This window comes from Ascidia mentula, chromosome 9, assembly GCF_947561715.1.
Source record: "Ascidia mentula chromosome 9, kaAscMent1.1, whole genome shotgun sequence".
Lineage (NCBI taxonomy): Eukaryota > Metazoa > Chordata > Ascidiacea > Phlebobranchia > Ascidiidae > Ascidia > Ascidia mentula.
Window position 1 is genome coordinate 7654877 of NC_138574.1, and position 27470 is coordinate 7682346.

General features: G+C 35.8%; 5 protein-coding genes and 1 long non-coding RNA gene across 6 annotated transcripts; 2 read left to right on the plus strand and 4 right to left on the minus strand.

Annotated features, from left to right (window-relative positions):
- Positions 1-373: 373 nt before the first annotated feature.
- On the minus strand, positions 374-6909 carry LOC145914316 (thioredoxin domain-containing protein 3 homolog). Its single transcript, XM_083002128.1, has 24 exons — positions 6831-6909; positions 6606-6663; positions 6285-6388; positions 6163-6234; positions 5987-6103; positions 5617-5692; positions 5077-5153; positions 4909-5001; positions 4698-4852; positions 4336-4473; positions 4154-4251; positions 3943-4087; positions 3547-3660; positions 3102-3244; positions 2940-3040; positions 2687-2844; positions 2250-2389; positions 1981-2028; positions 1886-1924; positions 1682-1729; positions 1578-1619; positions 1473-1514; positions 887-1182; positions 374-746 (listed from the first exon to the last, which is right to left on the minus strand). The coding sequence occupies exons 1-23, from the start codon at positions 6858-6860 to the stop codon at positions 914-916; spliced, it is 2307 nt and encodes a 768-aa protein (XP_082858254.1). The 5' UTR covers positions 6861-6909; the 3' UTR covers positions 374-746; positions 887-913.
- Positions 6905-8431, minus strand: LOC145913182 (TLC domain-containing protein 2-like). Its single transcript, XM_083000748.1, has one exon. The coding sequence runs from the start codon at positions 8413-8415 to the stop codon at positions 7645-7647; it is 771 nt and encodes a 256-aa protein (XP_082856874.1). The 5' UTR covers positions 8416-8431; the 3' UTR covers positions 6905-7644.
- Positions 8432-9806: 1375 nt separating this feature from the next.
- Positions 9807-12921, plus strand: LOC145914409 (fatty-acid amide hydrolase 1-like). Its single transcript, XM_083002238.1, has 11 exons — positions 9807-10052; positions 10513-10620; positions 10740-10886; positions 10943-11076; positions 11173-11396; positions 11468-11616; positions 11730-11910; positions 11973-12112; positions 12175-12379; positions 12503-12648; positions 12759-12921. Exons 1-11 carry the CDS (start codon positions 9843-9845, stop codon positions 12876-12878), a joined length of 1764 nt encoding a protein of 587 aa, XP_082858364.1. The 5' UTR covers positions 9807-9842; the 3' UTR covers positions 12879-12921.
- Positions 12922-13058: 137 nt separating this feature from the next.
- On the minus strand, positions 13059-13916 carry LOC145914410 (uncharacterized). Its single transcript, XR_014403381.1, has 2 exons — positions 13464-13916; positions 13059-13368 (listed from the first exon to the last, which is right to left on the minus strand). It is a non-coding gene; the product is annotated as an uncharacterized LOC145914410 (long non-coding RNA).
- Positions 13917-18477: 4561 nt separating this feature from the next.
- LOC145914407 (fatty-acid amide hydrolase 1-like) lies at positions 18478-22648 on the plus strand. Its single transcript, XM_083002237.1, has 11 exons — positions 18478-18827; positions 20117-20224; positions 20306-20452; positions 20509-20642; positions 20737-20960; positions 21031-21179; positions 21293-21473; positions 21536-21675; positions 21744-21948; positions 22091-22236; positions 22347-22648. Exons 1-11 carry the CDS (start codon positions 18486-18488, stop codon positions 22464-22466), a joined length of 1896 nt encoding a protein of 631 aa, XP_082858363.1. The 5' UTR covers positions 18478-18485; the 3' UTR covers positions 22467-22648.
- Positions 22649-22701: 53 nt separating this feature from the next.
- Positions 22702-27439, minus strand: LOC145914406 (solute carrier family 53 member 1-like). The gene is made up of 16 exons (XM_083002236.1): positions 26728-27439; positions 26605-26656; positions 26262-26372; positions 25911-26065; positions 25449-25535; positions 25236-25385; positions 25101-25181; positions 24762-24889; positions 24536-24680; positions 24284-24475; positions 24079-24229; positions 23823-24014; positions 23559-23725; positions 23365-23504; positions 23081-23308; positions 22702-22975 (listed from the first exon to the last, which is right to left on the minus strand). Exons 1-16 carry the CDS (start codon positions 26794-26796, stop codon positions 22900-22902), a joined length of 2124 nt encoding a protein of 707 aa, XP_082858362.1. The 5' UTR covers positions 26797-27439; the 3' UTR covers positions 22702-22899.
- Between the last annotated feature and the right edge of the window lie 31 nt (positions 27440-27470).

A 27470-nucleotide genomic window follows, 5' to 3' on the forward strand; every position in this document is an offset into this window, starting at 1 on the left:
TTTACACAGACTTATATTTACACCCGACGAAGCGAGGGGAAAAAGCATGGTCTTGGTATACTGTATAGTTCCATGTAGCCTTATTGCGTAGTTTATTTAGTAACGCAACGCGAAAACAGTCATATTCTCATCCCCCAAAAAAATCGATTTGACGTTAAACTGTTTTGAACATTACGACAGAACGTTATGGTAAAAGGTAATTTTAACAATTCATAGAATATTTTAAGCTCCGTCGCAAAGAAAAGTGACCTTATTTGATCACACGTTTTTCAATAAATTTGATTCAGTCGCGAGACAATAATTTTATCCAAGCGTTTTTTTTATTCTAGAACAACAGACCCTCGAATGACCTAGATATGCCGTATACACTTGCTCGATGTGCATCTTTATTTAATTTTTTAAAGACCATTCAGTTTCTATATAACACAGTACATGGACTCCACATTAAGGAGGCAAACATTGCTGCTTTAAAATACCAGTTTGAGTGGAGAATAACTGCAAAACAAAAAACAGAGCTCGAAGTATAACAAAAATTACCTAACAATATCATTGTGGTCAGGACTATACACCCCAAACTCACAGCACCATAAAAGTCACTTGCGGCGACATAAACACAGTGTTCAAGGCCATAAAATTTGTGCGAAATATTACGTAAAAAAATATAATTTGAACGAATGAGCAAGAAACATTTCAAATTGGATAAAGTAAAACAATTGCCCGCAGTCATCATTCCGTTGCGGTGTTCCCTGTAAAATGTACAGTCAAGTTAAATGTTGAAAATACTTCTGTAACATCACTTATTAACTTTGACGGAACAACAAGGCACAATACTTGTTTTAGTGTCAAACTTACACAGCAAACACAACAACCAATAAGCAATACTTACCACATGTTACTTTTTGATGAAGAAAACTTAACTACTTTTGTCACTGTCAGAACTCGAACTGCTGCTAGAACTGCTCGACCTACTGCGACCCGGTTGCCCCCCGTTATTACCATTTACCACGTTTGCATCTTCGGTTGAAGACAAAACTTCGGACTTTTTGTCACCACCCTCGCTAACCATAACTTCTTCCCCATTTACAGTTATATTGCACCCAGACGAACTTTCTACGTCATCTAACTGGTCTGTACCTTCCTCAACTGCCTGCACTGTCTTCACGTTTTCTTCATTCTTTGCGTCTTTAACGTTGTCCGTTAGAATAGTTGGCGGTATGAAGTTAGTTGTGAAGTTGTTGTAGATGACGTCATGTCCATGATGAAGCACACGTTAGTTGCACGCACAAAAGCAAAAAAATAATTGTTCAGTTTAAAAAAAATATTCAAAGGGTTGGGTTTCTACATTTGTTGCAAAAATATTTTTAACTAATTTTATCGTGAGATGAAAATAAAGAACACGGCAAGAGGTTTCAACGAATGTCACACCGCAAGCTCTTAACCAACACAAGCGTTATTTCACAAGTTTGTGTCACCTTCTGCTGGCGTACTTTCATCTGCAGCTCCGTCGACTGTTTCTGTTTTTATTTTATAATAAACCTTTAAAAATTTTCAATGGCATTTAACAAAATGATATTTACCTTGATCAGCTGATTCCTTGCTTTCTACATTTTCTGTTGTTCCTGAATTACAAATAGACTTAGGGTTATGCGATGATACCAATTAGCCGCATACACATACATACCTTCCTTTTCTGACGGAGACTCGCCTTTTTCAGATTCTGTGTCTTTTTCTAATTTTTGAAGCATAATTTATGTTAGTGATACTTTGGTTTATGTTTTATCATACCTTGTCTGTCCTCATTTTTCTCAACACCCAAATTAATGGTAAAAAATTAACAAATGGTAAAAATGGAAACATGATCTCATCAACGAATTTCTGTACGTACCTTCTTGGTTGGTGTTCTCTGATGAATCAACCACGTCCCCTAAAAAATGGAATCATATATTCAAGACGTCTTATAAAACATTACCAATTACAAACCATCTTTTGCCTCTTCTGTTTCATTGGCGTTTTCTTGCAATTCATTTACTAAAATTACAGTAAGAACGTGGGTGATAAATGAAAATATCGGGAATGAAATTTAAACTCATGCAGAAAACATGAAGAAAAAAAGTTTGGAAATTGCATAAAAAACATCAATTTGTTGAATTGTTAAATAAAAAAAACTTAAATAAAATTAAATAATAAAAGAAGTGGATTGTGCAAACACAGGCAAAGTGAAGGTAAGCTACAGTGGCAACATGCTATACCATTGCCTCCAACACTTTTCTCTGTACCGTCCCAATCGAACTTCGTATCTCCAAAAACTATCTGTATTTTTTCTTGGGCACTTTCGGTGGTTGATGGTGCGTGGATGGCGTTTTCCAGAATTGATTTAGCAAACAAGGCACTATAAATAAAATACGCGTAATACTACATTCTGCACAATGGCAGTTGTACGCCTGGGCCAATGTCATTGAGACGACAGGAATCTATTTGAATAAGTACAAAAACTGACAATGCCTTGTAGGCGAAATTAATATTTCTGTTAATTTTGATAACAAAATACCGCACTGATAGTCTGATACTGATCGTCTGGCACTCTTTTGTGAGTAAATTTTGATAACTCTACGTCTATGCGCAATATACATGTACTTGTGTCTTGTAAAAATATTTTCGTAATCTATTTAAACGTCAAACTCGATACCGAAGGGATTCTGGGTGAGATTCTCTGGCCACTTCAGGGTCTGCAGGACCCATAACCTCCCGCAATTTCGCGACGGCATCCTCAGCAGACAAAACCATCATAAGAGTGGAACCACTTGTCATGTGATCAATCAAAGTGTCGTAATACTCTGACCCTTCCTGTAATATATCAAGTCACAGATACAATGCGACATTGGAAAGAGCATGAATGTAAACATATCGCACAAACTAACTGTGATAACTTATCATCACACCTTATTTTTGTAAATGGCTCCAGCGATGTCACGTGACAAACTCATGTCCTTCTGACAAGAAATCATAAACCCGGCTTCCTGAAGTTTCGATATGATATTTTCTGCACGGAATAAGTTAATACCGTAAAGTATACCAACGCGTAACACTGAAGCACTTCATACCTTTCTCTGACATGGCATCTGGTTTGATAACAGCAAGGGTTTGGTCAACGTGGAATATCTTGGAAAGTTCAGCTTGTGCTGTATCGGTACTGTCGCTACCGTGGATCATATTAACTTCTGCATCTTCTACCGCAAACTGTGCCCTGCACATTTTAACAAAACATATTTTGCAACAAAAAAACACAAAAAAGTAACAATTTTGATGCAAAAGCAACAAAGTTACTATAGGCTAAAAATTTGGCAAAAAGGCATTAAATCATTCGTAAACCCCGCCAAGCGACTCCGATTCGGATTAACGAGGTCTGACTGTATATGAGATTTATACAAATGCTGAAAGTCATTTTACCAAACTAATTTATTATTTCTGCCATCACGGTAAAGTGAACAAAAGAACAATCATTTTACAGAAGTTAATAGCAGTTGGGGTAATAGAACCGGGTGTTACCGTAAACTGTCCGGTTGCTCTGCAATGGCATCAGCAGTTACTTTCGGTCCTAACATTGTTCTCCATTGTTCTACTGCATCTTCTCTCACCAGACATAGGGCTAGCACCGGACCACTACAACAAGCAATTGCAACAGTCCGAATTTAAAACCCCATAGCAAAGTATCGACACATTCTTCAAATTTAATTTATACAAAGGAAATATTTTTTCTTCTTGAAATCCACCTATTCCAGCAACACTACTTTTTCGTGGCACAAGTGGAAGCTTTAATATTAGTTTCAAACTGTTATAGAATCTTGAGTCAGAACATCATTTTAATAAAGCGAAACATGTGTTCAAAAAATAAACGCGTTTTAACAGAAGATATTTTGAAACAATTTATACAAGCAATATTACCAGGTCATTTGCTTCACCAATGGTTCGAAATATTCAGTATTTTTGTGTTCAGCATAAAATTCTTCGGCTTGTTCTTGGCTCAAAATCAATTCCTTCTGCATCGCAATTTTAAATCCTGCTTCATCGATCTTCGCCAAAATTGCATCTACGTATTTTTACGATTGTAAGGTGATTATACGACGAAAATCGCAATTTGGTAATATTCAGTAACCTTTATAACGCTTGAGAGCATCAGGTCGAATAATTGCGAGTGTTTTCTGCACGCGACTTTCAGCCCGTGATCCGACCTTACTTCTTCCCGAAGTTTTGCTGAAATAATACCAAAAAGTTTGTTTGCAAACATTTTAAACTACTATTTTTTCACTATGCATATTTTGAAAATCCCCTGAATACCTTGACGGCCTAGCACTTTTGTAGGTTGGTGGTCGGAAGTCAGGAAAAAAGAATCCAAGCTCCCGAACTGCTTCCTCGGATGTGGCAGATCCGTGCAAAGCGTTACAAGTTGCGTCAACTCCGTATATCGCTCGCAAACTGACAAAGAAACAACGGGAGTAACACCACATGTGGATTAACAACATTTATGTTGTGTGAACAAAAGGAGGACAAGTCGAAAATTTTTGATACACTTCATCATTTAAATTTGCTTTGGCTAGACATATCATTTACCAAATATGGTGGGGTCATGGATTGTTGCTCACTATTATGGTTTCTCACTATTGCTTTCCAGTTGCAAAATCATAATTTTCATAAAATACCTGTTTTCATTCTCCACTTTGGCCACTGCTGCATCAAATGGTCCAATGATATCTCTCCATAGTTCCACAACTCCACTACCCGTATCACCTTTTGTCAAAACAAGCACTCTACAGGGTCCACTGGTTATGTAATTAACAAGATCTTCAAAAAATTCCTGCATATACAAAATGCCAGATTAGAATTACCCATAGATAAAACTACACAGCCAACCTCTTCTTCTCTATTTTTGTAAAAGGATCTAGCTTCATCCTCGGACAGCATTCTTTCCTCATTTACAAGCACTTCAATGCCGGCTTCTTCAATCTTTTTGATAAAACAAAAGAAAATATATGTTACTTGGTCAAACATGATCCATTTTTCTATTGTTGTCAATTAAACCTTTTCAAGTATTTCATCCACTTGCCCATTTTGAACAACATCTGGTTTAATCAAGGCAACAGTAACTTGTTTCGGAACTGCAACAAAAAAAACATATTTACCAGTTTTAAAAACAACAAAAATGTTGAAAATAATCAAAAAAAATTCGTGAAGATTTTTGTAAATTCACTTGTAAATCAGTAGTTTCCAAACTGTGGAGCAACTTGCATATGCTTTTTAGGAGTTAAGATAAAATAGAAGAATTTAGGCAAGTGTCATAACTACTTATATTTGGGTTTTACATGTTTATTATGCAACACAATGTTTAACAGAAGCATTGACTTATTCTTGAAGTCACATAAATATTAAAACCATTTATAGCATCTTTTGTTGGGTTTTTAATTTGCCCTTACATTCATATGTATTAAATATTTCTTATTCCTTTTTGTTGAATGTTGCTAAGTTTTTCCAAATATGGGTGGTATGCATATACCTCTGACAGTAGGCAAGTGGAAAATCCTGGGTAATCGCTGTATATATATGTATTGTTAAATCACTTACCAACACCATCATCTAGGTCATCATCTTCTTCAGCTTCATCTTCTTGTTCAGGGGTAACACTTTGCATGTCTCGAATCTAATCGCAAATTTAAACATAATTAAAAATATCTTAGCCTGTATCCAGTGGGAAATATTGAATGGAGGTTAGGTGATTTCCCCAAATTTTGTTTGTTGACCATATAAATTATATAAGAGCTGTTACCTAACGAACTGGTGTTTGCAAAACTGCCTTGTTACATAACATGGATCAACAAATACTGATGAGTCATGATGTTTGATTACATAAGTGTTACATAACTTAAGCAAACAAATCAGAGACACGTAGCCTGCAGTTGATCAGAAAATGCAGCTTTTCACATTATCGTCTTACCACTTTTCTTTCAGTTTCCCCACTTAAAACTTTGTGTTCAGCTTGCAAAGATGATTGAATTGTCTGTTGCACTAATGGTGCATTGCAACCACGAACAGCAGCAACAAGCTCACCACTCTGCTTAAACATTCAAACTCAAACAATGCTTTAATGCCAAATTTAGACATAATACTCACAGCAAAGAATAAAAAGTTTGGTTCACATTTTCCACGATATTGTTCCAAACTGTCAATAGAATCCACTTCCGCCTTTAAATAACTTTTTTAACATATTTTTTAAATATTGCTTCTATACTTACTGTTGCAAATCGTAGTAAATCATCTCCCAACTCATTCTTAATTCTCTTTAACATGCCCACAATGGCAGTGCATGGTCCACACCACTTTTGATGTGCATCCACAACTGCAATTCAAATTCTCCAAAATATCAGTCCAGTAAATACACAAAAAGAATGTCATACATACACAAAAGTGTTATATAAAGGTGTTATATGACTGTAATATGCAATAATTGGCACCCAATGTAATGGTTTGCATTTCACAAACGATATATTGTGCTTGTGCACTAAAATTTAGATGGGTAAATTCAATACACATTGAATATTAATAATGGACTTCACCATACAACTTTCCACTTGACATTGCATGCTCCCAGGAGTCTTGTGAATTTAGTGTTTCCTAAAAAAAGTAAAACCACATAATATTCACAAAATAAAGTTCCTTTAAAATCAAATAACAAAATACAATGTAACTGAAAACTTTAAAGAAGTCAGTGTGGCTACATTGCCACCCCTTGACAACATTAATAATGTACACATAGTTCTTAATAATTAAAAAAATTCTACCTGTAAAATCACTTCTTTTCTCTTTGCCATTGTTGTTGAGGTAAACACATACAACAGTTAGCTTAATTCTGAAACTAATCAGTAAAAATTAAAAAACAACACATGCAATAGCGGTAAACATGCTTGTACGTATTACAATGCTACAGGTTTTAGTGAAACAGCAAATAAAACGAGTCACTTTTTTGGCAAGGTTTATATCACTCTTTTTTGTTTCGTGTGTCATTAGACCACTAGCAATATCACACAAGAACATAGGGCAACATTTGCTTCAAATTGTGAACACTTTAACATGAATAACAAGTTTTTATTAACACTTTTCTACATGGCAAAAAAATATGAAGTGTATTGTTGCAGACATACTTGTTGCAGACAAATTTAGTGTCATAATTAGCAATAAAAACTTCAATAGTACATTACACATGCATGAATAGAAACATAAATGAGTGCCACATGTTTCTGGTGAAAGTGATAAGAACATAAAATGTATGAGGACTTCAAAACAAAGCGATGTGTTACTACAATTACTAAGTAATATCTTGGCATATCAAACTAATTGCATAACCATAGTTGGTGCATATTTCACACTTTGACATAAACATGAAGAACAATATACACTCATGCCGCCATAAAAGTTACCACATTACCTGACAACAAACAACATTAATAGGTGTTATAATCGCGAATCTTTCCAAATTGAGATAGTTAAGATGAAGAATTTCTATTTTAAATATTGTATTAGTAATATAAAGTGGGACGCATGATTGTATAATCTTCACACAGAAGACAAAATTTTACATTTTAATAAACCCAAATATTATTCATCTTTCACATAGGTTTTGCTTTTCATTGTGGCAACTGTAGTCGATTCAACCAACTTACAATCTTTAAACAACAACCTTGCAAACAGAATTATGTTGATAACAGTTATACAAATCATTCCAAACACTCCAATTATGTTTGCTGGTTGTTGAATATTATCATGATTCAAAATTAACCAACGAGTCATCCAGGTTAAGGTGCATATGCGAAATATCACATAAGTTCCAATATTAATTAAACTGTTTACTCGGTAAATAGTACTTTGGGTAGAAATTCCAGAAAGTTTCATAATCATTCGAATATGCAAAAATACTGAATTTATTTCACAAAGAAGGGCAACAATTACATAGCCCAGAAACTTGTAAGTAGTTACTGCAAATCCAAAGCATAAAATAACAACTGTGTGATGTAATAAAATTTCCCAGGAAGTACCAAGTCTTTGACATCTCAGTGTATGAATAAAGTCATGTATGAAATATCCCAATGAAACACTTGAGACCACAAAAGATTCCAGTGAAAACTTATGTATAATATCTGATGTCAACAATGGGTCTGAGTAGAAGCAATACAAACAACCAAGGCTGGAAAGCAATGAATGGGTCAATGAAACAACAAAATTGTTCCATTTATTGTAAGCCTTTTTTTCAATAACTGCAGATGGAGTATTCCAAAGTTTTTCCAACACACTGCTATATGTAACAAAGCAAATTGTGGAAAGTGCAGTGATGCAAAGTGGATAAAAAAATTCTAAAATACTCACTGCCATTGTAATTGCAGTAACTACCTTAAAGAAAAAACAAAGGTAAAATAAAACTAGTAACACATTTAAAATACTAATCAATAAAACACTTTCACAGGGCATGGTTATGATATTAGCAAACCACAAACTTGTAATTAATGTTGCAACACGAGCGAGCTGTACTTAAGTCAACTATAAGTCGTCAATGTAATTTCACAGGGTATCAATCAATCTAACCTATATCATATGCTATGGTACGTATATTTCTCTGTGCCTTTGCATACAGTTTCTGAATAATCACGATTTTACTTGCAGCAAAACAATTAACAAACAGTGTATACACCACAAGTGATAAAGTCAAATGCCACATTTAAAAACGTTCGTCACGACATAATACAATCCTCCACTATAGTTACCGTAGCAACATAGAATAATCAATAATTGGCATGGACAGACGGTTGTGACAGTTTGGGTCACGGTTGAGTGGATTTCAGGCATTCGGCATAATCTTTGGGAACATACAGCCTACAAACTACAGTATTTTTATTTGAATTTGTCAATAATGTGCCTCAGCCCATAACTCAACCTGTCAAAACAGCAGTGGAAATGTGTTGCACGATTAAATTTAATCTTAAACGATTTTAATACTTTCAGATGCACGATGCAGCAGGTCAGCTACTCGTTCTTCGTCTCTTGTGTTTATGCGTAAAATGAATTCAGTCATGACAAAAAAAAACGAATGAAATGTGGATTGGTGATCAATTTGTTTGACACTTTCAAGCATATTCATCTGCATATCTGACTCCTCTATATCGCAAAATGCTAATCAACCTGACACCTGCATTTACAGTTGATTTAAGACTCAGATTTGAAAAAAATGTCGTGATAAATCCTCCGCGCACTTTTGCGAAAATTTGCTGATAATCCGCGCAATATTAATTAATGCATTAACGTACGAAAAAACGTTGGGATCGTCCGCGCAATTAACGATCCCCGAAAAAAATTCTTCGCGCTAAAACAAACATTCCAATCTGGAAGGTGGTGCGACATCTATCACCGATTAAATAGAAATATATATTGCAATGACCTATTTAACCTCCTTTTTCTCAACCTTTGAACACTAGTTGACTTTAGGAACGGCCATGTGGGGTTTGAATTCCCTCCTCACACAATTTTGCAAACCTTTAACGCTTGGATGAACACCTCCTGGCCTAATACTGCATGCTTGATTGAATGCTACTGTAAACACCTGTTGGTTTTGTATGCAAGCAACCAATGCGACTAAATCTAATATATAACCACATAATATTCCGAAACAGGTAATGCAGAAACATTGCACACTTTCACATACCATAAAAGTTATATTGCCCACTGTACCCAATGTTAAAAAACAAATGGTTGTTTTATTTGTAAAGGAATTAAGGAATAGTTCGTTTAACAAAACAGTCTGGACGATGTTATATATCCCAAAAGGTGTTAATTTTGATGTTATCAAGGGCTACTCGCCATTATGCATTGGCATGGGATCAATATTTGCATGTGTAGCAGGATATTCAATTCTGAAATGGAATAAAAAACACCAATTACATGTTATTGCCAAAATGAAAAAGAGTGAAGAAGATTTTGCCTTTGAGAATTTAGTAAACAAACTTACTGATGATAAGGTAGGTTAATTATTATACAATTTTGGAATAAACAGACAGCACTTTGTGATACTGGGGACTTTTCATGCGACTGTTGACTGCATGGATTTTTAAACCTTTTTTGTATATTTATTTATTGGTTAATTTTTTCATTTCACAAAAGACAACAGTAGTTTTATAAAACTTACCTGATGTATTGGTTAATTTATACAGGTATTATCAATATTAGTTTGTGTTTTTGTGAAATGAAACCTGTTTAATGGACTCATTTTATTATTTTAGAAGGACATTTAGCCAAATAGTTACAACATGCCTTGTCCTATCTGATTAATGTTTTCGTGCTAGTAAATACTTAGACCAGTGTTATACTAAAATTCTGTTAAAGTGTGCAATTTATCTTTAACCAATTTAAGGTAAATTACCTTACTTTATAACATTTCACAACAACTGTGCACTCATACTTGCTACAATTTTTTTGTAGGAATATGACAAATCACTAATTTTGAATATGGATGCTAAAAGCATTATAGCTGCTTTGCAGGAAAGGAGTTTGGACTTGGCTGATGTTCTCAATGTATATTTTTTTCAGGTAGCTATGTTTGGAAAAAACAATAAATCTTTTAAATATGTTGTTTGGTAAAGCTTAAGACCAATGAAATGAGAGACCAGTTTGAAAATGGTTCAAGAAAATTTCTTTCTCCTTTTTAGGCATACTCTTTAACAAAACAATTTAACTGTGTAACATCAGTGGTAACAGATGCATTGGTAGATGTTTCAGCTTTATCACATACTAATGCCAAGGAACTTCCATTATTTGGGCTTCCTGTTAGTTTAAAGGAATCAATCAAAACCAAGGTAATTATGTTAACAAGTAGTGTAAAATTAATTTTAAATACCACCATGTTTAATAGGGTGCAGAGAGTACTATTGGCATGATTCAAAGAATTGAAACAACAGAAAAATCTGATGCAGTGCTGGTTAAAGTCCTGCGTTCTTGTGGTGCTGTCCCTTTTGTAAAAACTAATCTTCCACAGTTAATGTTAAGGTATGAAAAGTGCGTAATTTGGTATAAATATTTAATGTGCAGCCTAGTTATAGTGTAAAAGTACAAAGAATGATAAGTTTTTTCTTTGGCTTTTAGCTTTTCGAGCTGTAATCCAATATATGGGGAAACATCGAACCCACATAAAAACGGTTTCACTCCTGGTGGTTCATCATCAGGTGAAGGATGTTTAATTGGTGGGGGTGGGTCACTTCTTGGATTTGGCACAGATATTGCAGGTAGTATAAGACAGCCAGCTCACATGTGTGGAATATGTGGTTTAAAACCCACGATGAACAGGATCAGCAAAAAAGGTTTGCAAGGTAAACAAACACAGAAGGCAACAGTTTCTGCATATAAGTAAGTACATTTCTTTGAATTTTTGTTTAATCAGGAAGTATTCCTGGTCAAACATTGATTTCAGCAACTGTAGGACCAATGGCAAAAAATGTTGAGACACTGGCTTTGGCAATGAAAGCCTTATTGTGTCCATTAATGTTTAGTCTTGACCCAGCTGTTCCTCCTTTGGTGTTTGACAGCAATGTAAGCTATGTACTGGAAAATATTCAATTGACATATTTCAAAATCTTATTTATTAACTGCATAAAAATGATACTGCATTTGAATGAGAGAGATGAAGTGATTGCATCTTGCAGATTTATGAAGGGAAAAGGAAACTTGTGATTGGATATTATTGTGATGATGGCTACAACAAACCAATTCCGGCAGTTACAAGGGCAGTGGAAATGGCAAAACAAGCATTAGAAGATGCTGGACATCAGTTAATTCCATTTCAGGTTCCTTCAATGGACAAGGCAATGCAAATCTTTACATCTGGTACATAGATTGCAGAAAAAAACTGTCATGACACTTTTTGTAACTGACACTTTTGCTCTTAGCCATCTATGCAGATGGTGGCAAATCATCGTTAAAACTTCTGTCCAATGATTTGGAAGAACCAAGGTTGCAATCTTTGTACAATAAATGGAAGTGCCCTTCATTACTGCGCAAAATAGCAACATTTTTCCTTAAACTGAAGGTAAAGAAAAACTTATGCATAAATCTTCATTTGTAAAGTAAGTTTTTTAGTGCAATTTTTAGTGGCCAAGAATTGCTCAAGATTTCTATTTACATGGTGGGGAATCGTGCTCTGTTGAAAGGCTTTGGAAACTGGAATGTGAAGCTGCAGCGTATAAGAAAGATTTTTTTGCTTTGTGGGATGTTGAAGGAATGAAACTAGATGGAATTATTTGTCCCCCATTTCCAATTGTTGCAGGGCCCCACAAACATTTTGAAAACATGACAGGTTTGAATTGCATCACTTGGTTTTAGTTAAAAGTTTGTTGTCCATTAAATTTATCTAATTTTTTGTGTGCAATTGTTCTTGCATTTTTTATTTCCTGAAATGTCTAAAATGTATTTTATTCAGCATTAATGGGATACACAGCATTGTACAATCTTGTGAACTGTCCCGCTGGTGTTGTTCCAGTCACTAAAGTAACCCAAGCCGACATTGATATGCTGCAAAATTATAAAGGTCATTTTCAGGACCCGTGGGATGTCAATATTAAAAAGGTATTCAGTAGCACATGTTTTGTATCAAATTAGCCTGGTTTTGCAATTTTTAGTTCTTGTTAGTTTCATCAATGTCTTTTGATATAACATTTTGGAAACAATATTTTCAGACATGCAAGGAAAGCATTAACATGCCTGTTGGCGTACAATGTGTTGCAAAACCCTGGCAAGATGAAATGTGCTTGAGAATAATGCGGGAAATTGAGTTAGCATTACTTTCCCAATCATGATGTGTGCAGTAAATGTTAAAAAAACACCTTAGATCTGCAGTAAAAAAATCTTCTATTCATATCTTATATCAAAACATTTTGTGTTGTTCAAAAATGAATAGAACTTTATTCATAATAAAGTGTGCAATTAATGTTAATCATTTGACTTTTTTTCTTGGACACTGCTTTCAAATAAAAAAATAAAGCATAGAACTGTGTATTAAACACAAAACAGCAACAAGGTTATCATGCAATTTATATTGCAAGCATCGGGTAAAAATAAATGCACCATATTACGTTTTTTTACTGCACAGTGTAAGGGACAAGCTACACAACACTGATACTCAGATCAACATTTCTGGCAAGCACCAACCACACAATATTTAATATCAATGGTCAAGCAAGTGTTTTGAAATTCTAGTGTTTGTGCAGTGACTATGCATGGGCATTTAAAGTTGTAGAGTCTACACTTGTTTCCCCAACATAAAGAAAAACACTTGAAGAATTTTTCCTGCAACACATAGTCAATAATTTAAAAAAATTGTACTACAATTTATAAAACAATAACTTTTTCCATTACACCAGTTTCAACAAATGTTAGCCTACCGTTTAAGTTCAGCAAGCTTTCTTGGTTGAGAGACAGAAAGTCTATTGGAATCAACCTTTTTTTTGAGCAAGACAAAATCTGCACCACTTGAATCATCCATCATGTTTTCCAATGATGCCAAGTCATCTGCATGCAAAGGTGCAATAGAGATGTCACGAACTGCTCGGAATTCACCACAATTGTTAAGGTGCTCATTCTCCAGCCGAAAAAAGTTCCATATGAATCTCCTGCATACACAATGGTTTATATAACACTTAATATAAGTTCACTGTCAAACCGCGATGAGCAGACGAAAAGAAACATATGTTAATTGCCATAACAGCCGGGTCTATTGTGTGACCAGATGCGTTGGTGACCAACCGAGTAAGCGATAAACTGCAAACTGACTTTGCGAGAAACAAGTAACTTTAGGAGTCTAATCCAACCAGAGGGATGTTAGTTGACAAAAAAAAAACGCCAGTTAACAAAAGTTTGAACGCGCGTTACTCGGCCACCTTACGAGGTAGCGGCATGATTTTTTCACACGATACAGATCATAGGCTGATCTTTCCAACGATACCAAAAATATTAAAAACAAACATATTCATATTCGGTTATGAATATGATTTGCGTATTATGACATAAGTCGCGAAAACAAGATTCGCTTCGCTAAATTTTAAAGCATAACATTCTACGCGCTAAACCCTTTCAAACGATATCAAAACTTTTGAAAAATTCGCTGGGGCTTGTACAGAAAAATGAATTTATATTTTTGAAACATGAAAAAATATCGATTTTTCCTTAATAACTTTTTTTATCGTTATGGCCCATGTTTCAATTTACAACCATACGAAAGCCCAAAAATCAAGCTTTCCAAAAATATTAAACATGTCTAAAAACACATTGAGCTGCCGCTGTACGAGCCGATTACACTTCAACCCTACACCCCCCACTGTAAACACGGTATAGGGGTGCTCTGGTGCATACTTTCGCCGATAAATGTTGCTACAAAGCGAGTCGCAAGCTTTTCTTTTGCACAAACAACCTTATACCGTCCCACTATCGAATGAAATCAAGCAGTTTCGGCTGACCAAACACAGAGGCGACTAAACTTTTAAACTTTATTAAATCGGAAAAATATTTTCATAAATTTTTAATTAACTAGAACTACAAAATTTGGCGGTTTAAAAAAGCGGCGGGCGACGGTCGGGTTTGAGTAAGTAATCGTTGGATTTAGCATAGCATCTCTGACGGAATTGATTCAACTTTGATTTCATTCGATAGTGGGACGGTATAAGGTTGTTTGTGCAAAAGAAAAGCTTGCGACTCGCTTTGTAGCAACATTTATCGGCGAAAGTACGTGACGCCCATACATATGGCTTGGCGGTTTAAAAAAGCGGCGGGCGACGGTCGGGTTTGAGTAAGTAATCGTTGGATTTAGCATAGCATCTCTGACGGAATTGATTCAACTTTGATTTCATTCGATAGTGGGAAGGTATAAGGTTGTTTGTGCAAAAGAAAAGCTTGCGACTCGCTTTGTAGCAACATTTATCGGCGAAAGTATGCACCAGAGCACCTCTAAACCGTGTTTACAGTGGGGGGTGTAGGGTTGAAGTGTATTCGGCTCGTACAGCGGCAGCTCAATGTGTTTTTAGACATGTTTAATATTTTTGGAAAGCTTGATTTTTGGGCTTTCGTATGGTTGTAAATTGAAACTTGGGCCATAACGATAAAAAAAGTTATTAAGGAAAAATCGATATTTTTTCATGTTTCAAAAATATAAATTCATTTTTCTGTACAAGCCCCAGCGAATTTTTCAAAAGTTTTGATATCGTTTGAAAGGGTTTAGCGCGTAGAATGTTATGCTTTAAAATTTAGCGAAGCGAATCTTGTTTTCGCGACTTATGTCATAATACGCATATGATATTAATAACCAAATATGAATATATTTTTTTTTAATAATTTTGGTATCGTTGGAAAGATCAGCCTATGATCTGTATCGTGTGAAAAAATCATGCCGCTACCTCGTAAGGTGGCCGAGTAACGCGCGTTCAAACTTTTGTTAACTGGCGATTTTTTTTTTGTCAACTAACATCCCTCTGGTCTAATCCAAGTGAACGAGCGTTAATTAGGGTCCAAACGGGAAAACAGCATTCACAGAAAAATGCAAGAAAATTGTCTGCCGTCCAGCAGGATGTCGTAAGGTTGTGGAAAAACTTCGTCTGCATCCTTCGTTCGGTCTGCGTTTTTGGTTGTGTAATTCTAAATCAAAAAATGTGTGTACATATTTTCCTTGATGACTACCACACTACACAAAGACCAATGGCAAAACTTATCAACCTGACACCTACTTTTACATTTTAGATCCTTGCTTACTTTAGGACGCCTGCAGCAGTCGATTTAAGACTCGATTTATGGCTGTGCAACATCTATCATACTATCAACGATTTAACAAAAACATATGACGCAATGACTTATTTAACGTCCTGTTTCTCACCTTTGGCCACTAGACACATTACGCTGACTGACAATCTTTCATTTGACCAATGATTGTAAAAACTTTTAAAATCATTGATGAACGCAAACAGAGGTCGTGGCGCAAACACGTCACCCGGTGCACATTCTGCACATCCATGTTGCGAACTGCAACATGCTATGTTGCGAACCGCAACATGCCGGTGAACATGTTGAACATCACTGGATATACGGATTATTGCTAAGTTCGACCAAGAATTACAGCTTCACACGTGGTAATATTGCAGCGTACCAATAGGATTCCCCGTCGCTGCTTTGCTGAAGCTAAAGTCTGTTTGCGTGTTCTTGCTGATATAGACTACTGAATTAAAAGCTCCGTGAACAGACTTCTTTATTAATGGAAACACACGATTGCAATTACCAGGTGGCTTAAGTTTAACTTGTTTCAAGCGCGTTTAACACGTGACTGAATTGCAGCGAATTTAACTATTAAAAGTACATGCGAACGTTTACAGCGCGATGGCAAGAATAACGACAGGGCCGAGAGAATACGAGCGACTGAGAGTAGGCAAGACTAGCCTAGGCTGAAGTGGTTGAAGGATTACGAAATGAGCGTTTTATAACAAAGTGTCAGAAAAAATGTGTTGTCCAGCAGGATGCCAGAAAGCCTGTGGGAGCTCCTGCAGGAAAGCTTAACACCGTCTGCAGTCTTCGGTCCGTATGTGTTCCAAATGTGTAAAGGAATAAGTAGGGAAACATGCGTGTTGCTACAATATTACTTTTGCTGTTATTTCGGTGATATTTAGTCAAGTTTTGGGTTTGTTAACGTGTTCAACATGATTACAGCTCCACTTGGTAAAAAACTTTTGCTACAGGAATTCCTGTACTATTTAGTCGGGTTTTGGTTTGTGGTTGAACGGCAGGGGAAAAAGTTTTACATTTTGTGACAGATCAATCCAGTTTGACGTTTTTTACGCTGGACCGCTAATTTTTAACTAAGAGTTATTTTGTCAACACAAGAAACATGCAAAAACATGATGTTTATCAAGGTTTGAACTGGTAAACTTGGTAAATTCCGTTCAGAGCTTAGAGACACAGAAGTTTAGTGCAAGGATCAGTCTTACTGCAAGATGGAAACTTGACAACAGAAGCAAAAACACTTGCAATTTTTGTGAACATACAGCTGAACATTAACCCCCTCCCCCAGGGTTTAGCAAGCTTAGTTCCTTTTTGGCAATCCCTTTGCACGCACAAAATAAAACTATTCTTACTAATGCCTACTTGTTATTTATTTCACAGGTAATAAGAAAAGAAAATGAATTTGTATAAGTTTTAATTCACTGACAAAGCAAAGCCAGTCTTAAGCAAGTGACCAAGGGGTCAAGGCAGGCCAATATAAACCCTTTAGTCCAAAAATAATCAGCGCAACATTGATGTTATCCCTTGCAACATCGCTGTTACCTCATACAACAACCTCGCGCAATGTGTACTACCTGGTCAAAGTGCTAAGCTAGAGCCAACAAGAAAAGCTTTTGAACAATATTCTTGACAATAACTTGCCCCACGTGGGTGACACTAAAACGCTGAATGGGCGGGACGGGAGGGACGTCGCGGAAACCGCTAAATATCGGGTAAATTGCTGACGGTTAGAGCTATTAGGGTTTGAGTTAAGGTTTTATAATAGTATATGAATCAAAAAATGTCCCTGCCTAAAACTTATTCAACTATTTCCTGACATTAGGCAAAAATGCTATGGCGGGACGTCGCGGGAGAGGGCGGGACGTTTCGGGCGCGGAATGTAGTGTCCGGCGGAATTTTTTTTAATGATTTTCTATTATAAAACCTTATCCCAACCTTAATAGCTCTAACCGTCAGCAATTTAACCCGATATTTAGCGGTTTTCACGACGTCCCGCCATCTTCCGCGACGTCCCGCCCGTCCACCGCGTCCACCCCGTCCATCCCGCCCGTCCACCCCGCCCGTCCACCCCGCCCATCCCGCCCGTCCCGCCCATCCCGCCCGTCCCGCCCATTCAGCGTTTTAGTGTCACCCCCCCCACGTGAACGTTGAACCAAACCTTACCACCTAAACATCGTACCTTGTGTAACCTGACAAAGCGTAAACATCATGTACAGCAACTGCACCTAGTTCACCCAGGTGAATAACACGTTAACTTAAAGGTGGAACATGTCAACCCGCCACGTGTCAGAAGGCAACCGCTATGTTGCAGATGGCAACGTCTATGTTGCACATGGCAACCGCTGTGTTGCAGATAGCAACCGCTATGTTGCACATGGCAACCGCTATGTTGCAGATAGCAACCGCTATGTTGCAGATGGCAACCGCTATGTTGCACATGTGCACGAGGTGCAGTTTTTTGCTCGCGAACCCGTCTCGTCGAACGGCCATGTGGGGTTTAAATTGCCTCCTTACACAGTTTTGCAAACCTTTAACGCTTGGATGAACACCTCTCAGCCAAATACTGCATGCTTGACTGATTGCTACTCCAAACACCTGTGTTGGTTTGGTTTGGCATGCAATGCAAGTAACCAATGCGTCTAAATCTAATGCAGAAACAATGCACACTTTCACATACCGTAAAAGTAACATTGCCTATTGTGCCTTATGTTCAAAAACAGATTGTTGTTTTGTTAGTAAAGGAATTAAGGAACAGTCCGTTTAACAAAACGGCCAGGACAATGTTATATATCACAAAAGGTGTTAATTTTGATGTTACCAAGGGCTATTCGCCTCTGTGCATTGGTGTTGGATCGATATTTGCATGTGTAGCGGGGTATTCAATTTTGAAAAGGTATAAAAAACACCAACTACATGTTAATGCAAGTGTTAAAAAGAGTGAAGAGGAATTTGCCTTTGAGAATTTAGTAAACAAACTTACTGATGATAAGGTAGGTTCGTTGCAATACAATTTTGGAATTAACAAGATAGCACTTTGTGATACACCCAGATAAGTTTATAAATTAACACATGCGACTGTTGATTGCATGGATTATTAAATTTTTTGGCATATCAATGTATTGGTTAATGTTTTTATTTCACAAAAGCGCACAACATTTTGTTTCAAACTTGGCTATACCTGGCATATTGGGTAATGCATACAGGTGTTTATCAATCTGTTTTATGGACTCATTTTACTGCTTTAGAAGGACATTTAGCCAAATAGTTACAACATGCCTTGTCTTATCGGAATTATATTTTCGTGCTAATGAATAGTTAGACCAGTGGATAATTCATGTTGGTGTGACACTGTACTAAAATTCTGTTGAAGTTTACAATTTCTCTTTAAGGACCTACATGGCTATTAAATTGGAAAAATCCTGTTTTCAAGGCCCTCTGCTGTAATGCATCTGGCGACTGTTCCGCTTGTTTCCCAATGACCGTTGATGGGTTCTGTGACTTACATAGGGACCTAATATTCTTCAAACTTAAAAAGAAAAAATTGCTTCTAGATGAGACTGTACAGAGCAAGGACATTTTGAGCCTCCTTGAGGATCTTATGACCAACAGGGGGGTTTAAACAGCCCTAGGGAGGTGCTTCAGCATTTTGTCAGCAACTAAATTTGATGCCATTGAATATAGAAGAGTTGGGACTCACACAAAAATGCATATAAGTGGGCAGTTAAACGATTCATTTTTCTGCAAAATCCAGTTCCATTTTTTGTTGCTTTTTTTCCCAAAATATTGACACCAGGGTGTGGCTAATTTTGATCAAAATTTGTTGATCTGGGATGGACCTTTTCGTAAAATCACGAATGATCGGCCACTTCAACAATTCATTTTTCCACAAATACAGCCTGAATTTTGTGCTCCATTTTCACCCTATTTTTTAGCAGCACCGACCAGCAAGTAATTACCTGATTGAAATAGTCCAAATCCCCACTAAAACTGCTCCAAACACCCTAAAATTCGCGATGACAACAGCACAAGTAGGGTACGCTCGTTCAACTGATAAATTGACCCATATTCAACACTGGTTTGCTTTGTGACAAGCCCTTTCCATTGTGACAGAGGTCTACACGGTGGGCATTTCCCACCAGCGAAACTTATTTTTATAGAAATACCAATATCCTTAACCAACCTAGCTATTTTTTTTATATATTACCTAATTTTATAACGTTTTACAACAAGTGTACACTGATACATGAAGTGCACTCATACATGCTACATTTTTTTGTAGGAATATGACAAATCACTCATTTTGAATATGGATGCTAAAAGCATTATAGCTGCTTTGCAGGAAAGGAGTTTGGACTTGGATGATGTTCTCAATACATATTTTTTGCAGGTGTTTATGTTTGGAGTGAAATGAGAGACCAGTTTGAAAATGGTTTACAAAGGTTCAAGAAATTTTTTTTCTCATTTTTAGGCGTACTCGTTGACAAAGCAATTTAACTGTGTAACATCAGTGGTAACAGATGCATTGGTAGATGTTTCAGCTTTATCACATACTAAAGCCAAGGAACTTCCATTATTTGGGCTTCCTGTTAGTTTAAAGGAATCAATCAAAACCAAGGTAATTATGTTAACATGTGGTGTAAAATTAATTTTAAATACCATTATGTTTAATAGGGTGCAGAGAGTACTATTGGCATGATTCAAAGAATTGAAACGACAGAAAAATTTGATGCAGTGCTGGTTAAAGTCTTGCGTTCTTGTGGTGCTGTCCCTTTTGTAAAAACTAATCTTCCACAGTTACTGTTAAGGTATGAAAAGTGCGTAATTCGATACAAATATTTAGTTTGCAGTCTAGTTATAGTGTAAAAGTACAAAGAATGATAATTTTTGGGGGGCTTTCAGCTTTTCCAGCTGTAATCCAATATATGGGGAAACATCAAACCCACATAAAAACGGTTTCACTCCTGGTGGTTCATCATCGGGTGAAGGATGTTTAATTGGTGGGGGTGGGTCACTTCTTGGATTTGGCACAGATATGGCAGGTAGTATAAGACAGCCAGCTCACCTGTGTGGAATATGTGGTTTAAAACCCACGATGAACAGGATCAGCAAAAAAGGTTTGCAAGGTAAACAAACACAGATGGCAACAGTTTCTGCATAAAAATTGTGCACATTTCTTTGAATTTGTTTAATCAGGAAGTATTCCTGGTCAAACATTGATTTCAGCAACTGTAGGACCAATGGCAAAAAATGTTGAGACACTGGCTTTGGCAATGAAAGCCTTATTGTGTCCATTAATGTTTAGTCTTGACCCAGCTGTTCCTCCTTTGGTGTTTGACAGCAATGTAAGCCATGTACTAGAAAATATTTATTTAACATATTTTCAAATCTCACTTATTAACTGCATAAAAATGATACTGCATTTCAATGAGAGAGATGAAGTGATTGCATCTTGCAGATTTATGAAGGGAAAAGGAAACTTGTGATTGGATATTATTGTGATGATGGCTACAACAAACCAATTCCGGCAGTTACAAGGGCAGTGGAAATGGCAAAACAAGCATTAGAAGATGCTGGACATCAGTTAATTCCATTTCAGGTTCCTTCAATGGACAAGGCAATGCAAATCTTTACATCTGGTACATAGATTGCAGAAAAAAACTGCCATGACACTTTTTGTAACTGACACTTTTGCTCTTAGCCATCTATGCAGATGGTGGCAAATCATCGTTAAAACTTCTGTCCAATGATTTGGAAGAACCAAGGTTACAATTTTTGTACAATAAATGGAAGTGCCCTTCATTACTGCGCAAAATAGCAACATTTTTCCTTAAACTGAAGGTAAAGAAAAACTTAATCTTCATTTTGTGCATAAATCTTCATTTGTAAAATAAGTTTACAATTTTTAGTGGCCAAGAATTGCTCAAGATTTCTATTTACATGGTGGGGAATCGTGCTCTGTTGAAAGGCTTTGGAAACTGGAATGTGAAGCTGCAGCGTATAAGAAAGACTTTTTTGCTTTGTGGGATGTTGAAGGAATGAAACTAGATGGAATTATTTGTCCCCCATTCCCAATTGTTGCAGGGCCCCACAAACATTTTGAAAACATGACAGGTTTGAATTGCATCACTTGGTTGTAGTTAAAAGTTTGTTGTCCACTAAATTTTCAAAAATATACTTGAAAAATCTAATTTTTTGTGTGCAATTGTTCTTGCATTTTTTATTTCCTGAAATGTCTAAAATGTATTTTATTCAGCATTAATGGGATACACAGCATTGTACAATCTTGTGAACTGTCCCGCTGGTGTTGTTCCAGTCACTAAAGTAACCCAAGCCGACATTGATATGCTGCAAAATTTTAAAGGTCATTTTCAGGACCCGTGGGATGTCAATATCAAAAAGGTATTCAGTAGCAAATGTTTTGTATCAAATTAGCCTGGTTTTGCAATTTTTAGTTCTTGTTAGTTTCATCAATGTCTTTTGACATAACATTTTGGAAACAATATTTTCAGGCATGCAAGGAAAGCATTAACATGCCTGTTGGCGTACAATGTGTTGCAAAACCCTGGCAAGATGAAATGTGCTTGAGAATAATGCGGGAAATTGAGTTCGCATTACTTTCCCAATCATGATGTGTGCAGTAAATGTTAAAAAAACACCTTATATCTGCAGTAAAACAATCTTCTATTCATATCTTATATCAAAAAATTGTGTGTTGTTCAAAAATGAATGGAACTTTATTCATAATGAAGTGTGCAATTAATGTTAAGATTGACTTTTTTACTTGGACACTGCTCTCAAATAAATAAAATAAAGCATAGAACTGTGTATTAAACACAAAACAGCAACAAGGTTATCATGCAATTTATATTGCAAGCATCGGGTAAAAATAAATGCACCGTATTACGTTTTTTTACTGCACAGTGTAAGGGACAAGCTACACAACACTGACACTAGCTACACAACACTGACACTCAGATCAACATTTCTGGCAAGCACCAACCACACAATATTTAATATCAATGGTCAAGCAAGTGTTTTGAAATTCTAGTCTTTGTGCAGTGACTATGCATGGGCATTTGAAGTTGTAGAGTCTACACTTGTTTCCCCAACATAAAGAAGAACACTTGAAGAATTTTTCCTGCAACACACCCTTCTCATTAGTCTTTAATTTAAAACATTTTTACTACAATTTATAAAACAATCACTTTTTCTATTACACCAGTTTCAACAAATGTTAGCCTACCGTTTAAGTTCAGCAAGCTTTCTTGGTTGAGAGACAGAAAGTCTGTTGGAATCAACCTTTTTTTTGAGCAAGACAAAATCTGCACCACTTGAATCATCCATCATGTTTTCCAATGATGCCAAGTCATCTGCATGCAAAGGTGCAATAGAGATGTCACGAACTGCTCGGAATTCACCACAATTGTTAAGGTGCTCATTCTCCAGCCGAAAAAAGTTCCATATGAATCTCCTGCATACATAATGGTTTATGTAACACTTAATAAATAAAAGTAGTTCCATGCTAACCTTAACACTTCTAGTACTTTTATAATGTTGGAAACAATGTTCTTGGTGATAGTTGAAGTGGGACTTTGATTAATGATAACTGTTGCAATCCATGAAAATCTGATCAAGAAGTCCTCAATAATTGCAAAATAGTACAAAGCCTAAAATGAAAGTTGTGTGTAAACCAAGAATATCACACTGTTAAAAGTTGTTACCTTATATGGATACACAATTTCCTCCCTTAAAAATTTATTTTCTCCAGCATTACTGTCTAAAAATCCCCAGTCCATTTTAATATCCCAAGCAAATGTGTAACAGCTGTTCACAAACAAACTTGCCAACCACAAGAAGAAGTATACACTCTGTTTTTCATTTGTTTGTTCTATTCAATATACATAACATCATTAGTTTTCAATCACAAATCTACATTGCTGATTACAAAATTTTATGCATAACACATGTTTTGTGTTCACACTTACCACTGTGTAATGTGTACAAAGCAAAAAAGGTGACTTTAAAGAAAGTTGTTGAATACTTTCCAGCATTCACCAAATGAGGAAACCATTTGCGACTGTCATAAAAACGCCTCAAACACTGAATAAATCGAATGTATGCTGGGTAGCACAATACAATGGCTCTTATACCATACACATAGGTGCCACAATTTTCTCCTAAAAATTTTTTTTTTATATATCTCAACAAACCTAATAAACTATCTGAGTTGTTAGTTGTTACCTGTCTTTCCTGTCCAAATATTGCAATCGAAGGCATAAAAGCAAATGATAAACTCTGCATCTGCAAACAAGCTTGCAAGACTATTCAACTGATCTGCCAGCCAGAAATCAGCAAATTCCACGGGATAAAATCCACAGGCTACTAATCTCCACTGCAAAACACGAGATTTAAAACCAGGAAACAATATTTTTCCATGTCAACTTACCAAGCGACGAAGAAGCCAAAAACGAGCTTTGTGAAACAAAACAGGAAAAGGATTGAGCAAAAACAAAATATAAGCTGAATACACCAGACCAGGATTGAGATAGACTGGCAAAATGCTGTTGAGTGCTGGTAAATTACCAAATACAAATGATATTACACTAAAACTCCATATAATTGATAACATGGCAGAGACCTGTAACATTGCAAAGGGATATGATTGTCTCAAAAAAACATATTTACAGTTTTAACTTACTTCAAACAAGTGCTGATGTGACAAATGCTGTCTTGGATCTATCTCAAAAATCAAAACATGATTGACTCCTGCTGACCTCCAACCCCAAGTATTAAATCCCATGAATGCAATGAACAAAAAAATAATAAAGCCACCTCGATAAAGACTGTATAAAAACATAACATGTGTGTGTGCTTATCCAAAAACAATTTAAAATTCAAGTGTTATGAATGAAAAACGTTTGTACCTTACAACAAGCCATGGATCTGCATTTATTGGGAGAAGTATGGCAGCAAGGACAAACACAACAACCATAACAATAAACATTCCCATAAACAAACCAACTCGAAAAACAGTCCCTTTTGGATAAGTTCTCTGCATGAAAAAAACTTGGCATTAAACAAGTTTAAAGGGACATTGTACCATGGATTTATACACATAAGCAAACAGACACAATAATTTGTTTACTATCTGTAGACGATGCTTGTAATTTCAAATATATATTAGTTTGAAAGGAAATGTTCCAAACATGTTTAGAATAAAATCATTTTTTCAAAACAGTTTGGTTGTTTCTCGGCATAATTACCGTTTCTGTAAGTGGAGGAACTCTCAATCTTTTCATTGCTTTTGACCTGTCTCCATTTTCCAGTTCACTTATATACAGATTCTAATACATAGAGAGTTTAATTTTTGAAACAAAACAGTTTGAAAAATAGGCAACCTCTGTTTTTAGAATATATTCTGAAATCAAATTGTCTTTATGAAATGGAGCAGTCTCTACATAATTTTTGTGCCAGTCTGCACCACTCTTAGTTTCAAGCATTTTGTCATGTTTTTTCAAAATTTTACGGAATCCTGTAAAGTTCAGTTCCTAAACAAGATTATATATTTTTAAAATATTAGAGGACAGGTGCTGACTACACAACCAATCAACCTGATAATTTTGAAGCAAAATCAGACTGAGATAAAATTCAGTAAAGGCAAGCTTTAGGTCTTTTATGGTCTTCACAGATACTTTTTCCTGTTGAAAATAATATTTGGATATCATACAAAATCATTGTGTTTTTATATGTCACAAACTATCACAATGTTTAAAGGTACCAGTACAGTACTATAAATTCCTAAAGGGGCATAAGTTTACACTTAAACCATAACCACCATGCACAACTAGGCAGCAATAAATTATGCATTTGACATTTCATCTTTATGTCAACACATTTGTCCTTGACTCGACAAATGTACAAATACAAATACAACTGTAAACTGAAAATGCCTTAAATCACAGACACAATAGTGCACCCGTAGTAGTAGTGCTAAGAAAAACATAGTGTTATAATTGTTAGGAATAAGGTTTGCATAAGTGCCAATCAATTCAAGAACCAAAAAGTTATCGCACCTTTGTTAAAGGAAAGACAACTGCTTGTGAAACACGTCTTCGCAACTTGGTGGTTGTTGATAAAGTAGAATGAGTGGATTGTGTCAAAGACTCCTTGTGTGCCTGGACTTCACTTTGTAACAGAGCAAATCGACGTGTTGCTTCAGCAAGTTTCTCTGAGCATGATTGTGTACATACAGTATTCCAATTAAGAATGATATCGATTTTGAACAAAAATTTTAAATATATTTTATTGTGTTCATGGAAAAACTAGTTTATAAACATATAAACCACTGTTGATATGAAAAATATTATCCAAGCATTCTACAAAAAGTTACCAAATCTCTAATATGCTGTTAATTGTTCACAAACCTGCAAAAAATGTGTTAACTTTGGTAAGTTGCATATCGGATTCGGCAAAAAATTGTTCTTCCCAGTGAGCAACATGTCGCTTGACCATTTCATCATTTTGTACATTTGTGGCTAAAAATGGTGTACTTTAACATATAAATGTATTTTTATTAATTTTACTTTCTGAAAATTACTTTTTTGAAGACTAAACAAGGTAATACGTAACATTCAAAATGTTTTGTATCTACAGCATTTTCTGACCTTATTATTAAATGTAAAAATAAACATCTAAACAATAAATTAAGTGGGCTTTTATACATGTAAACAAGCTTGTGCTATATAAACTCTGTAAAAATGCACATACCACTAGAAATAGGAAAGTTTTCCTTGCAGTCGTATAGCATGGTCTTTAAAACCTACATTAAAAGAAAACATATATGACATTGCAGTTCTGCACATGCAGTAGATAAAACAATCAAGTACTCACCTCATAATCAATGTATTGGCTGCGCCATTCAGGTGTTAGATGAGCCTGAAGATTTGATCCAAACTTCATATTGTGGATTTTAAAAAATTACAAAATATGTACACACCAGATAATTTGATGAATTTTACTAAACAGTCATAATCATAACACTACCATCACCAGGGCATGAAATTTGATTGCTGTGTAACATTAAACAACACACTATTGTCACAGAAATGGTGTCAAGATACAACAACTGGCATCACATTGGAAAGCCATCTCTCTGATGATTTACGATACACTCCAAGTTAAAGGATACCGCTCTATTCATAAGATTTATTGTTGTTTGAACAACATTGCTAATGATATGAACTGAACAGTGCGGGTATATTTTCTAAGTTTAGGAAAAAGGTCATATAATCACAACATATTGCAAATTATGGGAAAGCCACCATAAAAACATGGTATACTGTGATGGTGTAAGTACATAGAAAATATTTCTAACTGTATGACATAGGCTACACCAGGTCTGCCAAACGCATGGTTCTACTTTCTCCATACAAAGGATACGAAATTTAACGTTGCTTCAAATCGTACAAATTTGCAACCTTTTTTATTTTAAAATCCATATGCTGCACATGCAAAAAAATTTTTTTATTTTTAGGCAACGTCCCAATTCCATCTTGTCGTATAATACGTACGTCTCGTGCCATATCGTGTTGACTATCGACCACACACTTGTCATGTCATTGCCAGTTGACACT

Coding starts and splice junctions, on each gene's coding strand:
- LOC145914316 (XM_083002128.1), bottom strand. CDS start 6,860: ATGGCAAAGAGAAAAGAAGTGATTTTACAG. Junction 6,664..6,830: donor GAAAAGAAGTGATTTTACAG/GTAGAATTTTTT, acceptor TACTTTTTTTAG/GAAACACTAAATTCACAAGA. Junction 4,853..4,908: donor ACAAAAATAGAGAAGAAGAG/GTTGGCTGTGTA, acceptor TTGTATATGCAG/GAATTTTTTGAAGATCTTGT.
- LOC145913182 (XM_083000748.1), bottom strand. CDS start 8,415: ATGGCAGTGAGTATTTTAGAATTTTTTTATCCACTTTGCATCACTGCA.
- LOC145914409 (XM_083002238.1), top strand. CDS start 9,843: ATGTTATATATCCCAAAAGGTGTTAATTTTGATGTTATCAAGGGCTAC. Junction 11,077..11,172: donor CTTCCACAGTTAATGTTAAG/GTATGAAAAGTG, acceptor TTTGGCTTTTAG/CTTTTCGAGCTGTAATCCAA. Junction 11,617..11,729: donor CTTTGGTGTTTGACAGCAAT/GTAAGCTATGTA, acceptor TGCATCTTGCAG/ATTTATGAAGGGAAAAGGAA.
- LOC145914407 (XM_083002237.1), top strand. CDS start 18,486: ATGCAGAAACAATGCACACTTTCACATACCGTAAAAGTAACATTGCCT. Junction 18,828..20,116: donor ACAAACTTACTGATGATAAG/GTAGGTTCGTTG, acceptor ATTTTTTTGTAG/GAATATGACAAATCACTCAT. Junction 21,180..21,292: donor CTTTGGTGTTTGACAGCAAT/GTAAGCCATGTA, acceptor TGCATCTTGCAG/ATTTATGAAGGGAAAAGGAA.
- LOC145914406 (XM_083002236.1), bottom strand. CDS start 26,796: ATGAAGTTTGGATCAAATCTTCAGGCTCATCTAACACCTGAATGGCGC. Junction 26,657..26,727: donor GCCAATACATTGATTATGAG/GTGAGTACTTGA, acceptor CTTTTAATGTAG/GTTTTAAAGACCATGCTATA. Junction 23,726..23,822: donor TTTGTACACATTACACAGTG/GTAAGTGTGAAC, acceptor TATATTGAATAG/AACAAACAAATGAAAAACAG.